Genomic DNA, 25,108 nt, shown 5'->3' with positions numbered 1-25,108 from the left:
AAACGGGACTGTTGACAGTCTACCAGAACCCTTCAAACTGATATGATAAAAACACATGACATTCATGTCCTTATTACAGACTCAAATGCGCCCATAGATATTGTATAAGCTTTATAGTCAAAATAGCCCGCACTCAAAATGACAACAACAAAAAAAGCAATAGGAAAAAACACTCACAGACACAAAGACAGACAAAGACATACAGTCACACCGAAATACACATACACATACAACATACAGACACACTGACATACACACATAGACACACGACAAAAAAGAAACTCAATATGCAATCTTCACTCAGAAAGATTGTTTCCAAAAGTTGCAATTTTTTTCTTGAAAGAAAATTTTCTTCTACCCGTAAAACCTAGTCTGAAATGCCAAACTTGTCGATACACCCTCTGTTGTTCAATCACAAATGATGCATAACAGCGCGCACTAGACTTAATTTTTCAACATAACATGGCAAATAATTGCACATATGATGCAACATAGCAAGGCTGGAACTCTGTGTTTCAACAAAGTTTAGAACAGAATAGAAACATTATCTCAAGTCACAAATGATGTCCTTTCAACGCTGCAGAAAATTACAATTTATTGCCTCGGGGTCGGATTCACATTATCCACCATCGATTTTTAAAAGCGCTGATTCATTGTTCCAGAATCATCAATGTTTTGTTTAGAGAAGCACTTTCGTCAACTAACCGCAGATATTGCATGATTACTATCGAGAGTGACTATGAATTACAGTTCAGAGATGACCACTCGCCCACGGTTGTTCATGAAATTAATCTGCATTTTTCCCCATTTGTCTTTAATCTCAGGAGATGGGTATCTCATCTACACCGATGTGTTTTCCACTGCCAGGGATCTGTTATCAGACTTAAACAAATTCGATCACACCGGAGAAGACATTTACCAAAGAGCTATAGCCGGACGCTCTCCTACGCACATACTCCTGCACGAAGGGTCAGACGAAATGAAGGTAACCTTGACCTATGACCTTGACGACCAGCTGGTTTTCTGGAAAGACGCGTACCGCAAGCAAATCAGGAAGATGTCACTTGCCACATCGGAGGTCACGACCATCTATGACGGGGTTTCTCTAAGCAGGGGCGGCATGGCCGTCGACTGGGTGGCGAACAACCTGTACTGGACCGACACAGACTACAACTGGATTATGATGTGTGATTACAATGGAACATACCACCACACTGTGGTTAAAACGGGCTTGGACGAGCCTGCTGATGTCGCAGTCGATCCAATACACGGGTATGTAGATATTCTATTGGACACGGGCAGGCACACAGCCACTGCATGTGGCCATCAATTTGACATTTGAAAGTAAAAAGTCAGAGAGCAGCATATGATTTGCATAGGGATTTAAATTCTCTTAAAACTTGCCCTTGAACTATCATGCAAATGGCTGTAGCACTGACTACAGACCATACATAAGCGTATTTACTTTTGTCGCTATCAGGAAAGACATGGCGATAAATAAGTGATGACAAAAAGCAGAGTAATTTTTCACCCAGGGAAGTACACGCGCTTCACTGTGTACTCAGAGAACAGTTGTCCCACCCAGCGGGGGGGGGGGGGGGATAGTTGCACTGTTGTCATATTTCGATAATTTTGTGCAGTATGCGTGTCGTTGAATTGAAAAGCTACGCGACTCACTAACTTGCCACTTGACCATGTAACCCTCACTTTTTTTTTCTGTACATAGAAAGTTGTACTGGGCAGACTGGAGAGGAAATGCGGGTATAATGTCATCGACGTTGACTGGAGAGAACATAACGACAGTAGTCGGAGGATTTAACGACTTTGGGAGTCCGTATGGGGTCACCATAGACTTTCAAGAAAATCGGTGAGAGAGAGAGAGAGAGAGAGAGAGAGAGAGAGAGAGAGAGAGAGAGAGAGAGAGAGAGAGAGATCAAGTGGCTATTTGCAGATCAGAAATAGATTTATACCGATCAACATTACAATGCAGTTGTAAACTATTGGTATCGGCAGGAGTCAAACAACCATATACAGCAAACTGATCTGAAACAAAAGGTCTACTATTAAAACTTCTTGGCGGGTAACCAGGAACTCACAAGTATTAAACTGCTTAGGTTAACTACCAAAACACTTTTTTAATATATCTGCAGATCTCAAAGTTTCACACGACCGTTACGGGGCAACACATGTATTTCACTTCCCGTTATTAAGTTATCTTAGTCTAAAGTGTCATGTTTCTCTTGATAAATGGTTAATTGTAATGTACAATTTTGACGAGAACTTGATATTTGGGTATACCAAAGCACAGTCCCTCGTGGGCTATTCAGCTCTAGAACTATTCGCCCCATAGACGAGTGTGCAGAAGCGAGAAACAACCTGTTTCTCGCTTATGTACACTCGTCTGTGGGGCGAATAGTCCCAGAGCTGAATAGCCCACCAAACGACTGTGACCAAAGTATGAAACATGCGATGATAGCTCACGCTGCTCGGTTTTACGTCAGTTACGTCAATGAAGCCGTTTGACTTTCCAATGTATCATATGACATTATTTGGCCGTCGAAGACTTAAAGGGTATGTTTGGAGGATTATTTGTCGTCCATGAAGTCGGGTATACCGTTTGACATCTGCAAAACATGCTAAGGCATTTCCATACATGTCCATACATTACCTACAAAGTGACCAGATACAATCGCTTGGATCTATAAACAGAAATGCTGATCCGCATGTTCCGAGAAAATATGCTAATGAGCAGTCAGATGTGCCGAGAAAATATTCGAGAAAATATTTGTTCATTTGGATATTAGGATATTATGTCTGATACGCATTGATTATGTTTATTGAATAGACCTGAGGCAAGAAATTTCATTTTATATTTTCTTGACATAAAATATATCAAAACGACGACTTCTTGGCCTTGTTAAGATGATTATCTTGTCGTTTCCACTGCTAGATTATATTACACAGATATATACCACGAAGCTGTGTACTCTGTCAGTCTTGCCGGCGACAGCAATGCCATTCGCACCGAGTATGAAAATGGTGGGCTCTATTACCCGTTCCACATGGACCTTGATAAGGTAGGACGACACGAATTTATTTGGAAAGTGAACAAAATGCACGGGTAGTTCTCACATCAGTAAGAATCACAGGGCCACTTTCTCCGACAAAATATTTTCGGACCAGATGTCGAATAAAACCTACGGCTACAATGGAGCCCTCATTAAAGTTTTAATGAATGCATCAACGCTGCTGAAATTTGTTTATTTTTAAAACCTTGTTTATGCAAAGCAGAGCTCTTTCCCCGTCGTTTTAAAGGGACAGCAAAATATTGTAGCAAAAGACGCAGTAGGCCTGTCTGACAATATATTTAAGCAATAAAGCACACCCAGCGACGGTATACCATGAGATTTTGACCAGTTCACGACATATATGCACGAGCGATAGCGAGTGCATATATGAAGTGAACTGGTCAAAATCGAGTGGTATACCGTCGCTGGGTGTGATTTATTGCTATTATATCATAACAGTATATTGAAATTCTGCACGAGCGTGCAACGTCACAAACGGATTTTTGCTCAAGCTGAGATCACACGCGTATGCCAGCCGTGGTATATCGCCAATATACCATGGTTCTTTTCGCGTCTCGACCAATCAGATCGCTGCATTTGCACCACCAATATACTGGTATGATATAATCTACAATAAGACCCCTTTGTATTCAGGCCGGAGGCCTTGAAACGCTAAATAAAACGGAACGGAATGAAACACATTAAAACCTTACAAATGATTTTGAATCGATCTTCGATTTTTATTTCTTATCTACTCACAGCTGCCGACAATATATGCAATTACAAAGAAATGATAATATTTTCGACCATCGAGCAGTCATCCACATGAAGGGCGTAACTGTTCTGCTGTAATTTGATAAGTTTTGTCGTTGCCTTGTCGATTTGAGTCAGTTACACGGTGTGCAGTGCAAAAGGACACTCACTGCCACTCTATGTTCTAGTCCTGCTCTGCTCGTGCAGAAATTTCATTTACCCCTCGCTCCCCCAGCTTTTTTTCCAGAACACTGTTTTCCAAGTGAATCAAGGATCAATGTGTGCAAAAAAGCGATCGATAGAGCTTACATTACAATTCCCTTACACAGAATAACCAATTGATGCAGCATTCTCTCGAAGACTTTTGGTTTATATAACTATCGATCAGGACACACTGACAGCATATTGAACGCTATGACGTATCTCTATGTCAGCTACCTCGAAGGCTGAACCAGAAACAAATGTGGTGCTCAAGTTCTCAATGCAAGAAAAGCTGCAGCGCCACCAAGGGGCCAACAGCGCTGTGACTTCGGATATTTTTATTCTTTGTGTTAAAAAAAATACAGGCCTATTGTCTGATCGAATATCTTTAAATAGCCTTGTGAACGCCAAGTATTGTGTACAGTCTGTGATGTTATCGTTGGCAAATAAATTTAGTCCGGACTAAAATTCATATGTGATTAATATTGCACGCTTTCTGGGTGACCGTGATAACGCAAACACTTCGCATCGATGATTAATTTAAATGATTGGAAATTAAAATACCAGTAAATGCAATCTATACTTTTGGGTTTTTTTTATCTTCCCTGTCCTGTAGGACTATTTCTTCATCAGTGAAAACTACTACGAAAGAATAATCATCGTGCCTAGAAGTGACCCCGTCGTCGGAAATGCCGTGGCTATTCTAACACAATGGACGCCACTTGGAATAGCTTTCGTAAACGAAAGCAGACAACCAGCACACATCAGTAAATATCGAAAAACACCAGTGTCCATGTTCGTCCAGTGTCATTTTTCCCGCGATAACGTCTTACAGGAGTTGTTTTTGTCTATTATCTGTCTTCATTCATTCATTCATTCATTCATTCATTCATTCATTCATTCATTCATTCATTCATTCATTCATTCATTCATTCATTCATTTTGCTCTTCAAATGAGAATTAATTCCTTTTCGTCTTTTCTCGTTACCCGCCTCTCCCCATCTCTCTATTTTGCTTGTGCGCATGCTCTTCCTCTATCCTGTTGGTCCGATTTCATCTCCTTTGTCTCAACGTCGCTTCCTATTATAGTAATATTTCTCTCTCCTCTCCCGTCCCTGTACGTCTTTGTCTGTCTCACTGTTGATGTCTGTCTGTCTGGCTGTCTATCTGTCTGTCTGGCTGCCTTGCTGTCTGCCTCGCCTCCCCTCCCCTATCTCTCCCGTAGGCCTGTCTCAATGTGTCTCTGCAGCTTTCCATCACTCCATCTGTCTTCCTGGTAAGACATTTGTGTGTATTCAAAATAATTGACTTTCCGAGTCGTCTTGAAATTGGAACACCTAATCAGCAAATTACTTGTCTAAATGACCATAATTATAGAGAATTCACTTGATAATTAGCGAGCCGCTTTGTTAACCGAATAGTGACCTCGATTATTTCAGTCAACTGCAGACACTTTGTAATGCAAGCGGGGCATGTTACCTCGATACTTATCTGAAGCTGCTTGTTACTACAAATATTCAGAATTATAAAAATAGTAAAGAGTGTCTGGGATAAAATCATACTGAATACCGCTATATGAAGGTAGTTTTTTTTCAAGCTTTACTTGTTCTATTACTTACTAATCTGTGAATTTCAAAAACTCCTAAAATTGCTGGGGTATCGATTCCTCGAAACTGTATGGATTTGTTGTGAATGGGTAGTTTCTTCAAAGAGTGGGATATAGGACAAGTGTGGCTAAAAATAAACATTTTATTTATCAGTGTAGTGTATTATATTATCCAAGATATTGTTGCTATGTTGAGTCGTTCTGAATTCGGCGTAGTAACAAACACCCACCCCTATATTGAATTATTTGTACCCATGCAGATAAGCTTTATGATAGCATGCCCCGACCCCCCCCCCCCATACCCCCAATTTGTACGAAGTGTCTGCGATGGACTGGGACGGAAAACGACATGCAGAGGCACGCTAATTTAATATTAAGTGAATTCACTATAGCTGTAGGCCTACAGGTCGGTATTTTTGCTAACGAGTTTTCGCGCACCTCGGCTCGTGAATTTTGTAAATATTGTCTTTTATCTGGACATTCCAATCTCTCAGATCCATGTGCCATTAACAATGGTGGGTGTGATCAGCTCTGTGTCAGCGCAGTCGATGAACATCAGTGTTTATGTACAGCTGGTTACATCTTGAAAGATGGAGTTTGCTCGAAAGGTAAGGCACAACAAAAGCTCTAATCATCCTCATGTTTATCTTAAAGATTAAATTAGTTCTTAGTTTAATCATGTCCAAGAGTTGAATAATTTATTCATAAATTGTGGAGAGTGCTTTTCACGTTATTACACAAACTACACGGCATATATATGTGTGGATTCTTTGTGTGGATTCCACAATTGTCTAATTTGTCTTAGCAGATCCAGAATAAATATCGGGGGTCACCGTGCAAAGCTTGATACTTAAGAAGAAACAATTACCCGACATTTACCGATATTTGGAATTCAAAATGGCTGGCATCCCTGTGTTAACTCTATGGGGAACAATATTTTCGACTTTCGAAAATCTATGACTGTCATAATTTCTCTCACTCCAAGAGCTTTGAAATGAGCGCCACCAGCGGTAGATCAGAACAGTGTTTTAAAAAAATGAGTCTTGCGAGTAATGTCCCTGTCACACCTCGACGATTTAGCCATCATGTGCCAACGTATGAAAAATTTGGCAAATACGCTGGGCGTACGTCGAATAGATTATGGGTAAGTTTTGTAAAAATTACATGTCAAAGCACGCTGAAGCACGCTGGTGTACGTCTTAGTGACGGCGGGGTCGTCGAAACTTTTGTGCATGCACAAAACTTTTCGACTTCAGCATATGGCCCATACGTCCCGCACACGCGGGCCAAAGTTAATTTTAGGTAGGTTATGCGCTCGTTGACACACGTCGATACATGTTACTCCTAAGTCGAAATGCGTCGAGATAATTGTCCAGCATGCCCAAAACTAGCTCTGCATGGCAGGGCTGTGAGTTACCGGCGTTATACGGCCTCCGTATAACGCCGGTAACACACAGCCCTGCCATGCAGAGCTAACCCAAACGTATTTATGCTTGAATTAAAGAAAACGGAATGGACTTCCTCCTTGATAAAGCTCCATCAATTAAACACCATAAAGTTATAACTGAATTAATGAAAACAAATTTAACAAACAATTATGAAGTCTTTTGGAAAAATTTGATCACTGATGAAAATAGTAAATTAAGAATGTACACCAAAATTAAACATTATTTTAGATTAGAACCCTACTTGGCACAGTTACAAGGTGAGAAAAGAAAATTACTCACCAAACTTCGCATTAGCAATCATGATCTAGCAATTGAAAAAGGGAGACACACTTTTCCAAAAAAAAACAATTACAGAAAGGTACTGCAATCAGTGTAACACCAACAGTATTGAAGATGAAACACACCTTTTTATTAGTCTGTCAGAAATACAAAGTCCAAAGAAAGAACTATTTTCAGTAAAATCAATTTCCTAAACGATACAGCTCAAACTCAGCTTATTTCTCTACTAGCAAAACTAGAGTTATCTTTTAATGAACAACTTGCAGATTATATTTTTACTTTATATAAACAAAGAAATACCTAGTTTTATTTATTATTAGCTACTATTATTATACTGTATTACTTTATCTCTATTGAAGAAAATTTGAACTTATTTTTGTATCACACTTTTATTGCCACAAATGTGATGTAAATCCTATATTTACAAGCAAGCAATACAAATATTGTTATTATTATTATTATTATTATTATTATTATTATTATTATAACCTATGAAACTTTATGAATACGCTATGTACACACCCAAAATTGAAAAATACATCATTAAGTTCAGCGTATGCCAGCTTTTTAGAGATATTTTGATACGTCGGCATACGCTGGCTAAATCGTCAAGGTGTGACAGTGCCCCTAACCATTCTCGACAGAGAAGTAACAATTAACTCGTTGACACTTTTATTTACAGATGACCATTTGGTTCCGGGTCATCGAATACTAGTGGCGGACTCTGAAAACATCTGCTCTTTACCAACACACATCTCGGACAAAAGCGAACTTGACTCAGTATTGTCTTGTTTCGTCTTTGACGCATATGTCAACACCTTCGACTACGATTACATCCAGGACATGTTGTATGTTTACCACCCTCGGGACAGCGCCATCAAGCGGACTGTACTCCGTCAGAATTCAACGTTTGAGACCGTACACGCCAATGTTAGCTCAGTTACAGGTTTGGAAGCTAAATTTTCCAGTTCTTTTTTCAAGCTTGTAAAACTTTTTGTGCAACAGGAATAGGTCGATATGGCATCAAAACTGGTCAGATGATCGGTATGTAAAGAACTTATCAGAATGTAGAAACGAACAGAAAATCACACTGACAGTTGTTGTTTTGTTGATAACGATGATGATGATATGATGATGATGATGATGATGATGATGATGGTGATGGTGGTGACGATGATGATGATGATGATGATGATGATGATGATGATGATGATGACAACGATAGGCAAAATGGCATAGCTTAATTATGGCAGGCATTCAACGCCATACCCATGCTGAACCATTGAAAAATCAAACTTGTTGCTCGATGTAAGGCACATTGCGTATTGTACTGATGCACCATCGTCGTACACAACGCCCTCTTCGGCGAGTCTCATCACCTTGATTTTTGCGTAGGTCAGCGGAGCGGAAATTATCGCTCTGGCCTGCGAGAATGTGATGCACCCACTTTTATGTTATCACCCTACAGCTGATGTTCTCCATGCCGTGAATATTAGGTCAAAGGTCAAACAACACCAATGTCTTACGATTACACACAGTATATCGAGGCCTAATCTCCGTGTATTCGCATATTGCTATCTGTCTGTGACATTGAATATATATTACACAAAGTATAAGTATTGCATATGTATAGGTGTCAAGACGTTTTATACTAGGCCAGAGATAAAAGATCTACATTTTTGTGTAAACCTTTCTACAAAACATTTGATTTTATCTACACATTTTCCAATTCTAATCAAACTTTACCGACTGATTCATGCTGTCCAGGTATCGCTGTAGACTGGGTATTTTCAAACCTGTACTGGACAACTACAGACCCGGACCAAGGCGGAATTTGGGTTTCAAAACTCGACGGCTCGCGGAAAGTGCGTCTCTTGAGCAGTGTCAGAGAACCGCTGGCCATCGTGGTAGACCCCTTGCAAGAGTAAGCAATCAAGAAGCCCCGTTCACTGTATCCTTGTGCATTTTTCCTAGCAAAATATACCATCCAATCTTCGGTGAGACGTTTTTGATTCCCGTTACTAAAAATCTTGTCTTCACAAATGTCACTATTCCAATCCTTGGCGATGGATTCGGTCGATTGTTCACAGTTTCACGGCGGCCATACTTGATCTGCAAGCCGAAATTATTTAATTTTTAAATCTAAATCGCACGTTCGTCGCCAATGTTTGAAAAAATGTTCTTTGGTCACACTTCGTCTACATTTTTACATACGTTGCTTTTGATTTCAAACCATATTATCGGGGAAAATACAAAAACGATACAGCTAACGAGGTTTTAATTTTTTTCTACCGAAAAAAAATACTTTAAATGCTAGACATTGTTATCTACGTCATATTGTGTGTAAAATGAAACCTTGGAGGAGAAAGCGACAAATATCACAGCGGGGTTGAAAAACGTACAATTTACTGTAGACACATACTTGTGTCTCTGCTTACAAAAATTGTAAATTGCATTCAAATCCTTTTGACTTCAGGTTCATATTTTGGACTTCCGGTGGGGAACACGCGGCTATCGAAAGAGCCAGCCTCTCAGGCAGGGATCGAGTGGAGCTAGCAACCAGTGACGTGTACAATCCTGTTGTCATGGCGATAGACTACACCAGAAATAGGTATGGCGACCAATCATATGTCTCGACTCAACTAATCACGCTGATTTGGAGACCAGGTTTGCTTTGTCCCATTATAGAATATACCTCCGTGCATTTTTAATATGGAGTTTTATTGGTGACAGAATACAGTGTTAGTCACATAAGGATGCCATTGTACAGTTCATTCATCAATTATCAGTACTTGTTGGTAATAATTTAACCTTTTTACAATAATGAGAATAGAAACGACATTGCTATAGCAAAAGATGGAAGTTGGGACACAGTACGTTGTTTTTCCACTTTCCACTTGTTTGTTCTAGTATGTTAACCTGTAATGCCCATGTTGAAGTAAAACAAATATTATCAACAATTGGAGAAATAGTTATTTTCCACGTCTTTACGTCTTTGTATAATGTTTATGCTTATGCATGTATCTGATCATTTCTTATTCTATTCACTTGAATATTGCATTCTCTGCTTTTCGTTTAATATGACAGCTTGTTACAAATGGCGGGAACTTTAAAAGCAGGGAAGCACCTGTAAAATCACCGGCCCGTGCTGTCAAAAAGGCGTGCTGTCCTATTTCAATATAAAAAAACTATTTCGTTTGAATTGGTAGAATTCAAGAAACGTCTGAGTACTCTGCAAGATATGAATGAATATCAAAAAATTAAGGGATGCCGCGGTCGTTCATCGACCTAAAACGTGCATTTATCCGACGTCCACAATCTCTCACGAACCTTCAAATCTCGTTTGCGCATGCCCTATACGTATACGTGACGACAGAACAAGAACTGCAATAAGATGTTTACTTGTAATTTCAGGCTGTACTGGGCAGACACTGGACCGACATCTGGCGAAAGGCAGAGCAGGGTAGAAAGCATCGGTATAGATGGCAGTGTGAGAGAAGAACTGAGTGTCGTCAGGGGTAAAAGGACTTTTAGAGGCCTCGCCATTATCGAGGTAAACAGCATAAGTGCCTTCAGATTTAAAAACAATGAAATTATTGTTGGAATACATGGGGTCGCTATAATTTTGAGCGTTCTTTGAAAGACCGCCTAGGATAAGCGAAAGACTGTAGTTACATTAAACACTTGAAATCTTGATCTTGAATTCCTGCTAGAGAGACTCGCCATGACTTTGGAAAAGATTTGAACCTCATCGTCGTAGACAACATGCCTCTTTACGGCAACAGCTAAGCGCTACCCGTTAAGTTGATTTTTGCGCTCGAGGGTCTATGCGCTGACCTACGCAAAAATCATAGACCGAAAATTATGCTCTGGCTTGCGAGAATGTTGGACCTTAACACAACACTTCAAGGAAATGCGCACAGTGTAAAAGTACACTGCTGAATATTGAAAACTTTCCATTGAACGTTACGGACGTGTTGAAAGACTTGATAGGTGGCCGGATGTGTCATATACATCTCAATAATAAAATTTACAAATTTGCATAAATGAATAATAATCTACCTCGCATCATGCACTTAATGTTGAGTCATCCTTTGGATGGTGTTAAATTAACGTTGTTTCGGTGTGTTCTACAAGCAGAACACAAAAGTGAAAATGTAAAAATTGGCAAAACTCGATTGAATCACTTTACCCTCCTTAATACTTAGACACAGGATATTTGCATCAATATTTTGATGTCTTTTCAGTGAAAAAATAAAGTGAGTCCATGCATCTCTATACAAGACGTTTCGAAAACGTCCATTCTATATTATCAGTGCTGAAACAAATAATACATATTTCATCTGCGCAGGACATTTTATTGTGGTCCCAGATTGAAGAGCGTCATCTAACGTTCTATGACATTGAAGTGGCAGACCGAAGAAGAACCCTAATACATCCACGGTATCCAGGTTACATCAAGCTCTTCGATGATCGGTTACAACCAAAGTTTGAAGGTATATAGGTTTTACTTCATCGTTAAATAGGCCAGCAAATATGTTCGAGGAACGTGAAACTGCTATTTACGCACAAGAATGCACAAGAAATCTCATCGGATTAAAGTGTGACATTTACTGCTTTGTCCCCAAAATTCTTTCCGTAAAGTAATCAATAAAATCAAAAGTCAGGCAGTTTCATTTTCACGCTTAAATGAATCATTAACAGTTGTTACCTCTGTAAGGATTTCGTTTCTGAGAAGAATTTGAATATGGCGGTAAGAGCGTCTTCACTATGAGAAAGTGATTGAAAGTTTGACGATATTACTATTTTTGAGGCATTTTTGGCTAAACTGACATAAATTTTCGAAGTTAATGATACTATATGTAAAACAGGTAATGTACACATGTATTTGTGTGAAGGCGATGAAAATAGTATGTTGCGCAAAAGCTGCCAGTATCGCTCTATCTGTTCATCTGCACTATTTGAGTGAGAGGTTTAGTGGAGCTTAAGCGGCATTGTTTGTCGTGTTCGACAGGAATCGACCCTTGCCTAGTAAAGAATGGCACGTGTGCCCAGTTGTGCATACCTTACCAGGGAGCCGCTGATTGTGTGTGCGACGGGAGCGATGGCGGTCGCTGTGATGAAGGTACAGTTGGTTAAGTTCCCGCTTCAAACAGTTGTCGGTGACTTTAAAGAGGCACTCCCACTTGGTAACATTTTTAAACACATTTTTAATGCCAACGGTCGACATTTGACGTGGCGACTCCGCGCGTATCGCGAGATATCGATAAAAACATGTCATTTCCCGAGCGTATTTTCAAATGCCGAAGTTTTACGATCGTTTCTGGTTATGACCCGAAATCCCCCCCGAAAGTGTGTTGTTGTGCTGATTGACGATATTCTAAGGAGTCCAAAAACGTTCGAATGACGCAATTAATTTACCTCCTACTGCGATGACTTTATATACATCATTATCAATGCCTTTAGCTCTGGTAATTCTTTTTTTAAAACTTCTCCTTAGTTTTTGTCGTTTTCATTATTCTCAATCAGTTGTATTAAATTTTTAAACAGTACCACATAGATATCAGTTTTTACGTGTAAAATATTAGTTGCCTCTGATGACTACATTTTGTCGTCTGCCACACAGTTACGCGTGGTTCGATACATAGCGGCCGCCGCGTGTGGTATGCGCGCATACCACGCGGTGGCCACTATGCATACTATGTATCTGTGGTAGTCACCTATGCGAATAGGGCCGTTCACAGTTTACGTCACTGTTCTCTCATTAATATGCAAAAATAAATATTTGTCCGCATTTTTAGATTACGCTTTTGAAAATTACGCATGCAAAAACGACGTAAATACATCTTAGTGGGCGACTGCTAGTGTAACAGTGAATACTAAAAAACATATTCACGACTCAGAGTACAAGCTGCAAAAACAGCCACGCATGCAACATTGATAAAATTTGTCCGCATTTCAAGCTGCGTGTCCGATGTCGCGCGCGTACAGCTATATTTAGTAACAAACCTGTAACCGTGAACAAGGCTATTCTGGTGGAATCAGCAAACTTTGTTTTTCGTTTTTTTGCCGAGTCAGTAGGACTCGGCTTTCTCCCATGGGACATGACCGCTCACCGACGCGAGTGGTACTGCTGTGGCGTACAGCAGCGTCAGCGTAGACTCGTACTCCATAGCTTAGTTGACAATGGCCCCAGTGCCGAACGTTCTATGTTCAGAAGCTGAATTCAGGTGGGCCACCGGAATTCAAACTTTAACTTTTTTGAGGACATGTTTTTATCGATATCTCGCGATCCGCGCGGAGTCGCCATGTCAAATATCGACCGTTGGCATTAAAAAAAATGTTTTAAAAATGTTACCAAGTGGGAGTGCCTCTTTAATATGGCTTTCAAGGATTTTTATATATACTTAATCAAAGACCTGTTGATTTAATGTTGGTACAAATTTTTACCACCATACAGGATACTACCTTTCATATTGACGATAGTTTGACATTAAAAACAATTTTAAACGCCACTGCAGATCATGTATGAGGGAGACGGTATTAGTAAGTTACATTATCTTAGCAACTTTATCTTGTGAAATATGAAACTTCGCTTGAATGCTCGTACAAGTAGCGAAAAACCCCGAAGAACTAAAAATATACACAAAAAAAATTACGACCGTACAAGACAAATCTCCAACGAGAATATCAGTCTGTATGACAGGGATTTGTGTGCAAAAATATGACTTTATTCTCCCCGTTACTTTTCTGCAGTTGAACGCTGTCCATTGACGATGGTGAAACATGGTACCATGAACGAGACATGTCGAGGTCTGGTAGGAGAAAAATGCAACGTCACCTGTGATCCAAATTTTCACCTCACAACCGGTGAAGAGATCACATGCTTACCGGGAGAGACATGGGACCACGATCTTAATTCCTTGTGTGTCTTAAGTAGGTTCCTCATTTTTTAAAAATTAAATGATTTTGTCTGCATTGCGCGTTTTTGTTTGATTATATCACCCTCTCGTATATCTACTGAGAGAGCAATTACTAACACTCTTTAACTCAGTGATACAAGAATCTGATGCAATCTAAATGTAGGCCTATACTAACGATGCAGCGGGTATGTTTTGTGTGGACGTGACGTCGTCAAAATATTTACACGATATACCAAAATCATGTTTTGAATATGATCACGATATGTAAAGCAGGATATGTTTGCAGTATCATTCAGACTTTGAAGAGCCTAGTCTGGCACCATTTTAGAAACGAGGTTGCAACTGTTTGATTATTTCGTATATGTTCATTTCATACAGATATATCGCTTGACTACTTCTTATTGGCTGCGTCTGCAGACGGCATATTTTACGTTGACATGTCGAGTCCGGATTTCCCGCACTTCAAACTCCCGCTAGACTCTATACAGTATGGCATCAGTTTTGATTTCGACCCTGTGGATAAAACGCTCTACGTGACGGACATCACTCTAAAAGCTATTATCAAGACTTCTCTCGATGGCAGCAATGCTGGAGTATTCCTTCACAGCGATATAGACTGTGAGTACTATGTTCGTATGTCTGTTCGTCTGTCTTTCTAACCCTCTGATTTGCATTACCGAACCTGCAATTCCGTGTCAGTTGTATATCCCCGTTGTTTTCCCTATTAAATTTTACCCATGTTTCTAATGTCTCTCCAAAGTCTTTCATCTATATTTCACGGTCCCTCTGTTGTGGAGGGACCGTGTATATTTGTTTATTTATCCATTTGTGTCTTCTTCTAACTCTATATAGTATGTCTGCATTCCTGCATTGCCTTTCTATCTGTCCAGTATAGTTGTACTACAGTAGAAGTAGACCCTTTTGTTTCGAATCTCATGCGTCACCATCGATATGTTGTACCTTATTTTGGTCAGGAGCGGTACCTCAAACAAACTACAAACGAACCCAAATGAAAAAGTAGTGTTGTCTTACGACAACACTGTTTAGTTTTTGCATAGACCATAGTCCAGGATCATTCTATGGGTTTGGTTGATATTTGTAGTAATATAAAACAAATTATATCATACCAGTATATTGATGGCGCAATTACTGCGATCTGATTGGTCGAGACGCGAAAAGAACCGTGGTATATTTGCGATATACCACGGCTGGCATACGCGCGAGGTCTCACCTTAAGCAACAATCCGTTTTTGACGTTCTACGCCAGAATTTCAATATACTATTATGGTATAATAGCAATAAATCACACCCAGCAACAGTATACCACTCGATTTTGACCAGTTCACTCCATATGCATTCTCCATCGCTCGTTCATATATGTCGTGAACTGGTCAAAATCTCGTGGTATACCGTCGCTGGGTGTGCTTTATTGCTTAAGTAACATTTTCAATTCAAGTTGTCGTTTGGAGGGCCTTCTTATCTTCACTTCTGTAAATCTTCAAGTGTGCTTTTCGTGGTGTATCGTCATAGTTTTGGTTGAATTTGATACAGATCCGGATGGTATTGCTGTCGACAAACGAAAACGCAAGTTATACTGGGTAGATTCCAACGAGGACAGGGTAGAGGTCATTGACCTTGACGGCAATAACAGGCACCCACTCGCTGTGTACGAATTGGCTGAGCCGAGAGCCTTGGTATTAGACGAACGAGAAGAGTAAGTGATTCTATTGGCATGGAAATGGTTTAAGGTAGTTCGAGCCTTGAACATGAAGACTTAAAGTTTCGCACCAACATTACTCAAGCAAACTTGACCATTATCTTTCAAAATCAAGAAAACCAATCGGGGTTCACCGTGCAAATTTTGATACTAGAGAAGCAAATTACTTAACATTTACCGATATGTGGAATTGACAAAGGCCACCATCCCTCTATGGGGAAAATAAAATTCCCGATTTTCACAAAACTAAGCCGGTGAAAACTTTATTACTCCGTAACCTTCAAAATGAGCCCTCACAAGTCGTAGGACAAATGAATATTGAAAAAGTTTGGGTCTAAGTATCTTTCCCCAAGGCGCCTTCTATACCTTAATATCTTTGGTCATTCAGTAGTAATAATCAACAAAAGTCTGTACCACAGTTAAAGCCCCAATAGCTGCGAATTTTATGCATTATTTTCATGATTTTATTTTCGAACCAAAGTTGGTCCGTGTAAATCTGCTAGCTGGGGTAAATGCAAGTATAGCTACATCCTCGCTGATTTGGACTATGCCTACGCGTTTTAGCAGGTTAAATAGTAAACGGTGCCGCACTCATAAAATGGCGCCCCACGGAAAAGTACACAAAAATTCAGCATTTCCTGCACATACACATCTTGATCATAAGGAAACAAACATGGTGCCATTTACTTGAATGCACAACACACGATGGCCAAAATTTTGTTGTATTTTTTCTGTCACGTGACCACTTTTTGAAAATGGCGGGAAATCTAAAATGATTTTCAAACGTTTGAAGTTACATGCCACTTTCGACACTTCTGACAGTGTTATACACTTTTTCAATCTTTGATGGGTCTCACTCAAAGAAAACTGCGAAACGGAGTATATTTTGAGATCGGTTTATTACACATTCGCAGCTATTGGGGCTTTAACAAAGCAATCTGAACCTCATTGGAGGATGTAGCTATTCTTGCAACATTTTTACATGTTCCTTTATTGCTTTACATAATACACCCAAACTTACCATGACGATAATACCATTCCTGTGTTTTCCAAGGTAGCGTCAATCATTCTTTAAAATAAATTAACAGAAAAAAAACCAAAACATTTTCACAAGTTATAAGCGGTGCTAACAGTAGACATTTAACAAACTTTTCATTCCTGAATCAAGAAAACGAAAGTATGGAAAATCATGAACATTTTTCTTGTATTTCAGTTCCCTCTAATTAATGAAATGTTATATTTTTGGAGACCGAAAATTCCCTTTGGATTGACTCGATAAAAACTGTTTAAAAGTTGATATCAACTCGGGCTGTATAGCGCTGAGGATGAACTAAAATATTTGAATCATGAAATGTATTTTTGTCTATGAAAAATGAATCTTTTAGTAATATATCGTTAATTTTCGTGGAACCCCGTCATATGAGGTTTTGTGCATGTCCCTAGACATGGCTGATGACACTGGTTACGGTTCACTCGCATTGCATGGATAAGCAGAAGTTCTGTCATGCAACTGATGTCCTTGTTTGGGTGTTGTATGTTTGCTTTGCTTCCTATCACAGTTTAGTTTATTGGACGGATTGGGGGTTTGAAGGACAGAAAATTGAGCGGGTTAACGGAGAGACAAACCTGTGTAGCAATGGTGACGTGAGACAAACATTGGTGTACGGTAATCTGACACATCCACTGGGACTAGCGCTCGAACGATCGGGTAAGAATAACGAATTCTGCAACGGCAAACTTCGTAATGCAGACTGTATGCCTTGGTCAATGTTCCATCTCACTGAAAATCCTGTAAGATCTACGCTACGCGGTTCCCGCATTAAAGCCCTATTGGCTTTATCTTTCTGCGTTTTGCTTGCCAAAAATATCACCCGACCACCAGGGAGATGTTTTGATTTTCCACATTGGCTAGAAAAATGCCACTTTTCCAATCCCCAGTGATGGATTTGGTCAATTAAATTCAGGCGCATGTATGCAGGAGCGGCCATATTTAAGTTGCAACTCGAATATTATCATTGTAATTGTCAAAATCTAGGTTGTGCGTCCATTCTAATGTTTGAACAACGTTCTGAAGTCAAATTGTGATCAGCACTTTATACATAAGTTGCATTTGATTTCAAATCACAAAAAATGCAAAAAAGATGCAGCCAACAGGGCTTTAATGTTTCGAGTGTCTTCTCGGTGTGTCGGCCGCAGACGATTTTTGGTGTTTGCATGTTTAAGGTTGTTTATCGCACTTCTGCTTTATTCACCATTTCAGAATCTTAGCTGAGTGAGAATACAGCGATTTTCAAATTAGTGAACCTTTTGATCATTTTTGTAAAATTGATAAAATTTTTCAAAATTCTTTGTTCGGTACATTTGCGTATGCAGAGAACCGATTGTACTGGTGTGACGCGACAAGAGATTTCTTGGAATCGAGCAATCTCGATGGCTCCGATCGCCAGCAGATCTTCGAATTTCCTGACGAAACCGCGTGCTACGGCTTGGCGCTCACAGACGAATATTTTTATTGGGGTGACTACAACAGTGGACATCTCCACCGCCTGTCCAGATCAACTCTGGTTGACGAAATCTTCCTTGAAGACATGGTAATGGAAAGTGTTGCAGACGTAAAGGTATTCCGCAGCTCAGGTGAGAAATTATTTTTCTTAATATGCCTCTTGGCGATTTTATGTTCAGCTCTTTCGACTACCCATAATAATGGTCTATTATACTGTAATACCATATCATATTATAGCTTTGACAATACCAGTGAATTTTATGACTTCATCCCTCAGATTATTGGTGATAATGTATCCGATTATTACGGCCCCGGATGTTTCTACATCGACAAATTAACCAGCATTGCTAAAACTATAAAATAACAGCAAACCTTGCACTCCGCCTCGTACCGTATGGTACGTTATGTCGTGCAAAGTTTGCTTTCGCCCATTATGGGCTAGGTGGTACATTATAGCTCAATTTTAACCACTTGCGCTCTAGGTAGATTTGCATGTTATTCTACTGTAGCAGGGTTTCTCACAAGATCTTTGTTCAAACAGTCAGTAATGTGTCACTTTGTATTAGAGTTTTCTCTTTCTATACAATGCCTATATTAGCACTAGTCCTTGCTGATATCTTACGATGGGCCCATTATGATGGTGGTACGCGAATGATTATGATTATGATAAAAACGATGATGATGATGATGATGATGATGATGATGGTTGTGGAGCGTTGGTGCGATATACCAACTGCTGCTTGTGGTGGTTGTGATGAATATGATGATGAAGACGACGGAGACGAAGACGAAAATAATGATGATGATGATGATGATGATGATGATGATGATGATGATGATCATCATCATCATCATCATCATCATCATCATCATCATCATCATCATCATCATCATCATCATCATCACATGCACCACCACAACAATTATCATCACCATCATCATCATCACAATCCTCGTCATCATCGTCGTTGTCATGATTTTCACAATCACTGCGATAAAAGGCGTAAAATCAATGCCATAACCCACAATTTACTCATGTTTGTTCAGGTGAACCATTGACAACGCCCCCATCGAACACAGGAAGACCAACGACCAAGCCCCCAACGAAGGCAACAAAAGGTAAACCCAAAACAAAAAGGGGGTTCGTGAACAAATGATGATGATGATGATGATGATGATGATGATGATGATGATGATGATGATGATGGTGGTGGTGGTGGTGGTGGTGGTGGTTGTGGAGCGTTGGTGCAGACGCTGCTTGTGGTGGTGGTGATGATGAATATGATGATGAAGACAACGATGACAAAGGCAAAATGATCATGATGATGATAATGATTATGATGATGATGATGATGATGATGATATCATCATATCACCATCATCACATGCACCACCACCACCACAACCATCATCATCATCATCATCATCACAATCCTCGTCATCATCGTCGTCACGAATTTCACAAATACTGAGATAAAAGACGTAAAATCAATGCCATAACCCACAATTTACTCATGTTTGTTCAGGTGAACCATTGACAACGCCCCCATCGAACACAGGAAGACCAACGACCAAGCCCCCAACGAAGGCAACAAAAGGTAAACCCAAAACAAAAAGGGGGTTCGTGAACAAATGATGATGATGATCATGATGAACAAATAGGGACAAGGCATATGACGTCAGCTATGCCATACATACTGAGTCACATTTAATAGGAGTGATGTTTTAATAATCATATTAACAATCTATAACTTCAAGAATGCGCCTCGGGGACAGATATTTGGACTCTCAAACTTTAACAATTATGTTCTGATCTACCATTTGTAGGGGTTCATTTCAAAACTGAAAGAGTAAGAAAAGTTTTTTACCGTAACAGTGTTTCAGAAATAAATAAAAACAATTATTTTCCCGATAGAATTAACGCGGGGATGGTTGCCATTTTGAATTTGAATTTCAGACATCAATAATTGTTAGGCAATGTGTTTCTCTAGTACCAAACCTTGGACGATGACCCTCGACTTTTGTTCTTGATTTTTTTTAAGAGAATGGTTTAAAGCTTCTTCGAGGACAGTTCGAGTAAAAGTCTTTCACTTTCGAGGCGCATACTACCTTAAGTCCAATGCTCTTCACTGTCTTGCATGCAAAAGGGAAAAGCCTACATCCCTAGGTTTAATAAGAGAGAGAACAGATTATTCATCAGCATTTTCTTTTTCCGAAGTTAGACCTCCAATCGCCTCAGCTATGTGGTTATCTGTCCTGTTCACAAGTTGTATTGGTGATAGCTAGCAATAAGTAGAGGAGGGCTTAGGACGGGTAATTCAAAAATGACTGTCTCCTGTTTGAAATTCTGAACAGAGCCGGGGAAGAACTTTCCACTTTAATAGAGAGCTATACACTTCACAGTCAACTGTGTGCCCAGAAGGGTGCGCGCGCAGTCTTGTAAGTGCGTGTACCAGAATTTACCATATTTGACAGTTATTTTTCACATTCAATGAGTCAGTTACAGTATGCGTTGATAGTGTTTTACCAACGTGTTCTAATGTTCAGTTTCTTGTTTCCCATGATTTTCTTTCCTTCACAGATATGCCAGAGGTTCCTCCAACCCAGAAACCTGCAACGGCTACAGCCTCCACAGCCCTCCCGACTGACGCCTCACCGGGAATACCGGGGCCCAGGGCGGCAAAACACAAATCCAACGGAGGAGTCATAGGGGGCGTGATTGCGGCGGTTCTGATTGTCTTGGTGATTATCGTCATTGCCGTCTTATTTCTCAAAAGGTAAGTTCAAGCTTGAAGACGCTTGTCCATATTGGGTCTCAAAAGTACATATATCTCCAGTGGTTTAGCGAACTTATGATATGATCTTTTTTATCACTCTTGCATGAGCTAAACTAATAAATCAGGTGAGCTATGCAGTGCATTTATGATTACACAGTTAATTGCCAACATTTTGTGCTCTGGAAAGATCATTTGCAAACTATTCTGTTGAGGAGGACGACAGATCATCAAACGAGACGAGAAAATAACAAATAAGTGTCATTTGTGCTCTAAAATTTTGTGTAAAATTATTGTGTAGTTTTGGAATTAATTCTCCTCACAGTGTCCTTTCACATAAGTATAATTATCTCTTCCTTTCTTTCTTTATTCTAGGCGGAGTGGTTCCTTTGCTTTTTATGCTAAGGATGACGACAAAGCTGAGCTTGACCAACCTGAGCCCGCCATCAAGTACTCGACAGGAAAAGACGGGAGCGTTGGTGGTCTCGAAAATCCTTTGTATAATTGATACTTGCCCCGCCAATGAGATATGTTTTTGCCATAACGTCAAGGGAAACTCGACCAATGAAATGCACCCAAACTATCGACCGATCGCTCCTCTTCAATGCTCGATTGGATCACAGAGAAACATATAGACAGAGTGGCAACACTTGCATGCCTTTTGTTCCATGGTCGTCTCGGTAGACTATTGGCTTTTCATATTAAAATGAGCTTCAAAGGTGTTAAACTTTTTGGAGGCTTTGTTTGTGGGTTATAATTACACGAGATTATGCGAAAAATACGACGAGATGGCATCGTACTGCCAGTCGCGTAGCAACCATAGTTACTTTGTGAGCTCTCAGGCCAGAAACACTGCTTCACGCCAATCAAAACATAACACGCCAGCAGTTTCATAAACATGTCCTACCTTGACGCACGTGTAAAAGAGGGTATGACTGACCGTAAACCATTGAGTAAAACCAGACAGTATCGATAAAAGACTTTCAAATTTGGTTCAAATACACTCATTATATATTCATAAAAATATGAGAGGAATTTTTAAAACGGTAAAACTCATTTCCTGAAGCTTAAAACACTCCCGTTTTCGCCAGCACGTCAACAACAACAACACAAACTTTGCCGAACATACTTTCGCTTAACAATTGGCGAAAATCCGAAAATTACCGAAGGATTCATGGTCGGCACTCTTCGGAAAAGAGAGGCGAGAGCAACCTGAGGCGAGGCGAACATGGATGGGTTACGTAACCGCTTCACGCCTTAAACAATACCCGTTGCCACTCTATCTATCTTTCTCTATGATTGGATGTACACCATGGTGTGTGTGAGTGCGTGTGTCTGTATTTTGATATGTACTTCAATATATTTACTTTTATATATATATATATATATATATAATATATATATATATATATATATATATATATATATATATATATATATATATATAGATACACATATATAAAATACTGTCACAGTCACTCTAAACAGTAATCAATAGGAATTCCTGGAGAGACAGTCTAGCTGTGACCGCGCATCAAGTTACTGTGCAATGCTACATCTGTGACTATATTGACAATATTTCTGAGGGTCTATACTAGAACTGCGCGAATTTGGCATAAATACAGAAATACTGACCATCATTATTTAGGATTCCAGTGCAGTTGGGTACTTTTGCAAGTATACAATAATGACAGAAATATTATTTTTTATCAAAAATATCCGTAAATATAAATGTATTAAATTTTTACACTTTTGCTATGACTTACAATGCCTTATCCCCCTGTAGATATAGGTCTATAAAGGAAGCAAAATTTTACTTAAATACGAGACGTAAAAACTTACATTCGGCTAGCTGTTCATGTGGTGCGTTTTAAGCCTTTTTTATAAATATATAAACTGAGAAAGTGTGCGCCAAAAAAATTAAACACCAAAATATTACTCTGAAAGTTAAACGAAAGTATCCGTAACCAATGTGCATAGGTTTGCCATCCCAACAACCTTGCATTCTTAAAATTTAACATGTAAGCTTTAAAATGAATGGAATTTCTTGTGTGCAGCCTAAATTATTCACCACGGACATGTTCAAAACTAAAGTTAAAGAAATGTGTGCTTAAATTTGAGATCTCTTTCAACTAATGCAAAACGTCAACAACCTCCTCGTCTGTTGTGTGCCTTAACATTTTGTCATAATGACAATTCTTCAGTACTATCATTCTCATATTTACTGTGATGATAGTCTTGAAATTGACCGTGTGTTTCAGGCTCTTCAAACCAACATCTTTCCCATCTCACACCCTAAGATGGGCAGGTCGTGGTTCTGAGAGTCCGTGAAACGCACGGCACGGACTTATTCATAAATGACATCAGAATTAATATGCAAAAGTAGTTGTCGGGAATTTTGACCATGCCGTTTGGAAATTACGCATACTACAACGAAGAAACTGTTACACCGTTACTGTAAATGTTACAAATGCAATCATAGACACAGCAGGATCCAATCACAAACTTCTACGGTAAACACAAACGCAAAAGAGGCAAAATTTATCAGAATCGCCGTCATCAGCAATAACAACAACATGTGTCATTGCCATACCAATATCAAATAAACCTCTTCATATAAGCCCCGCCCACCTAGCGAGCCCAGAATAAGAGCTCGTAGCCATTAGACTCCATTTCCCGAGAATTGGCCAGAGTACGGTGGCTTAATTAATCAGGTCACAGGAGTGATTTTTCATACCTGTAATTTCATCTTTATTTTTTCATGTCTGTAATTTTTTTCGTACCTGTAACTGTTATTTCATACCTGTAATTTTTATTTTATACCTGTTATTTTTTTATACTTGTATTTTGAATTTTTATTTCATGCCTGTATATTTTTATTTTGTGAATTTTGAAGCTACAACTACAGATCTTTGTCTACCTGGGTCACGAGCTTACTTTTCGCCCCAAATTTGGCTTTCTTGACCCAAAAACGCCGCTACTCAGCAGCTCCAGAATCGAAAGTATTTTATTCACTTCACGCCGAAAACTTTAGTTGTTTTCGGCAGTGTGCTACGTAAATGGGTGATGTCTGTCATCGGTCCTATATGTACGTCATCATCACCCCTTTTCAGCAAACTTTCGATTTCAGGCATTAAGCAAAATAAAATACTATCGATTCAGAAATCAGAAATGTACATATTGACATACAAAAGTTTACCCAGATGACATACAAAACAAAAATAGCGAAAAATTGTACGTGTCAAACGTTACAGGTACCGACTCTCAAAGACCTGTGTTGGCGCCAGAAAGGCACTGTTCGCGATCCCCGGGACCGCCTTTGTTCGGGTCTATAAGCGGATTATGGAGGTGTGGTAGCCTTTTGTTTTCCATTGAAATTGTAATCTTGTGGGTAAATTTTCTGATGAGATAATCTGGTACCAACACAGGTCTTTAAATTAAAGAAAAAACTGGGAAAGTGTTAGGAAAAAATATTTATCAGGCATCATAAAATTTAAAAACCGTGCTTTATTTACAACTATGTACGTTCTATGCAGATTTTCATGTGACGACATTTACGTATATTCATCGTAATATAACCAAGCTTTACTTGGAGAGTATTGATAGTGGACTTAATATACAGGAACACAACCGTATAAGTGGATGGTTTTAATACGAACGGTTTCTACTCAGTGCATGACAGCAAAAGTTTTGTAAGAACTTCAGAAAAGTGATTGGTATTCATTGTATTTTTGTATCTCACGAAAACCAACACTATTTAGTATTATGTCTAACTTTTGTGAATATGATCATGTTGTATTTATGGCTTTAAAAACTGAACAGCTTTAAAGGCTGAT

General features: G+C 39.3%; 1 protein-coding gene across 1 annotated transcript in view; it reads left to right on the top strand.

Moving 5' to 3' along the window:
* The window catches only part of LOC139147029 (low-density lipoprotein receptor-related protein 6-like), a 28,649-nt gene extending 6,000 nt beyond the window's left edge, over window positions 1-22,649 (top strand). Inside the window, exons 2-21 of the mRNA XM_070717879.1 lie at window positions 825-1,272; window positions 1,727-1,867; window positions 2,951-3,077; window positions 4,639-4,789; window positions 6,123-6,236; window positions 8,038-8,301; window positions 9,123-9,279; window positions 9,832-9,966; window positions 10,770-10,908; window positions 11,707-11,851; window positions 12,370-12,480; window positions 14,112-14,291; window positions 14,657-14,896; window positions 15,830-15,992; window positions 17,555-17,703; window positions 18,369-18,629; window positions 19,546-19,639; window positions 19,987-20,096; window positions 21,080-21,275; window positions 21,648-22,649. Of these exons, the coding sequence (XP_070573980.1) occupies window positions 825-1,272; window positions 1,727-1,867; window positions 2,951-3,077; window positions 4,639-4,789; window positions 6,123-6,236; window positions 8,038-8,301; window positions 9,123-9,279; window positions 9,832-9,966; window positions 10,770-10,908; window positions 11,707-11,851; window positions 12,370-12,480; window positions 14,112-14,291; window positions 14,657-14,896; window positions 15,830-15,992; window positions 17,555-17,703; window positions 18,369-18,629; window positions 19,546-19,639; window positions 19,987-20,096; window positions 21,080-21,275; window positions 21,648-21,780 (3,458 nt within the window). The 3' untranslated portion in view covers window positions 21,781-22,649. The remainder of the gene's footprint in view (window positions 1-824; window positions 1,273-1,726; window positions 1,868-2,950; window positions 3,078-4,638; window positions 4,790-6,122; window positions 6,237-8,037; window positions 8,302-9,122; window positions 9,280-9,831; window positions 9,967-10,769; window positions 10,909-11,706; window positions 11,852-12,369; window positions 12,481-14,111; window positions 14,292-14,656; window positions 14,897-15,829; window positions 15,993-17,554; window positions 17,704-18,368; window positions 18,630-19,545; window positions 19,640-19,986; window positions 20,097-21,079; window positions 21,276-21,647) is intronic.
* The last annotated feature ends 2,459 nt before the right edge of the window (window positions 22,650-25,108 follow it).

Source organism: Ptychodera flava, chromosome 13 (assembly GCF_041260155.1).
Source record: "Ptychodera flava strain L36383 chromosome 13, AS_Pfla_20210202, whole genome shotgun sequence".
NCBI lineage: Eukaryota > Metazoa > Hemichordata > Enteropneusta > Ptychoderidae > Ptychodera > Ptychodera flava.
Note: the sequence above shows the minus strand (reverse complement) of the source record. Positions and strands in the feature narration are given on the sequence as shown.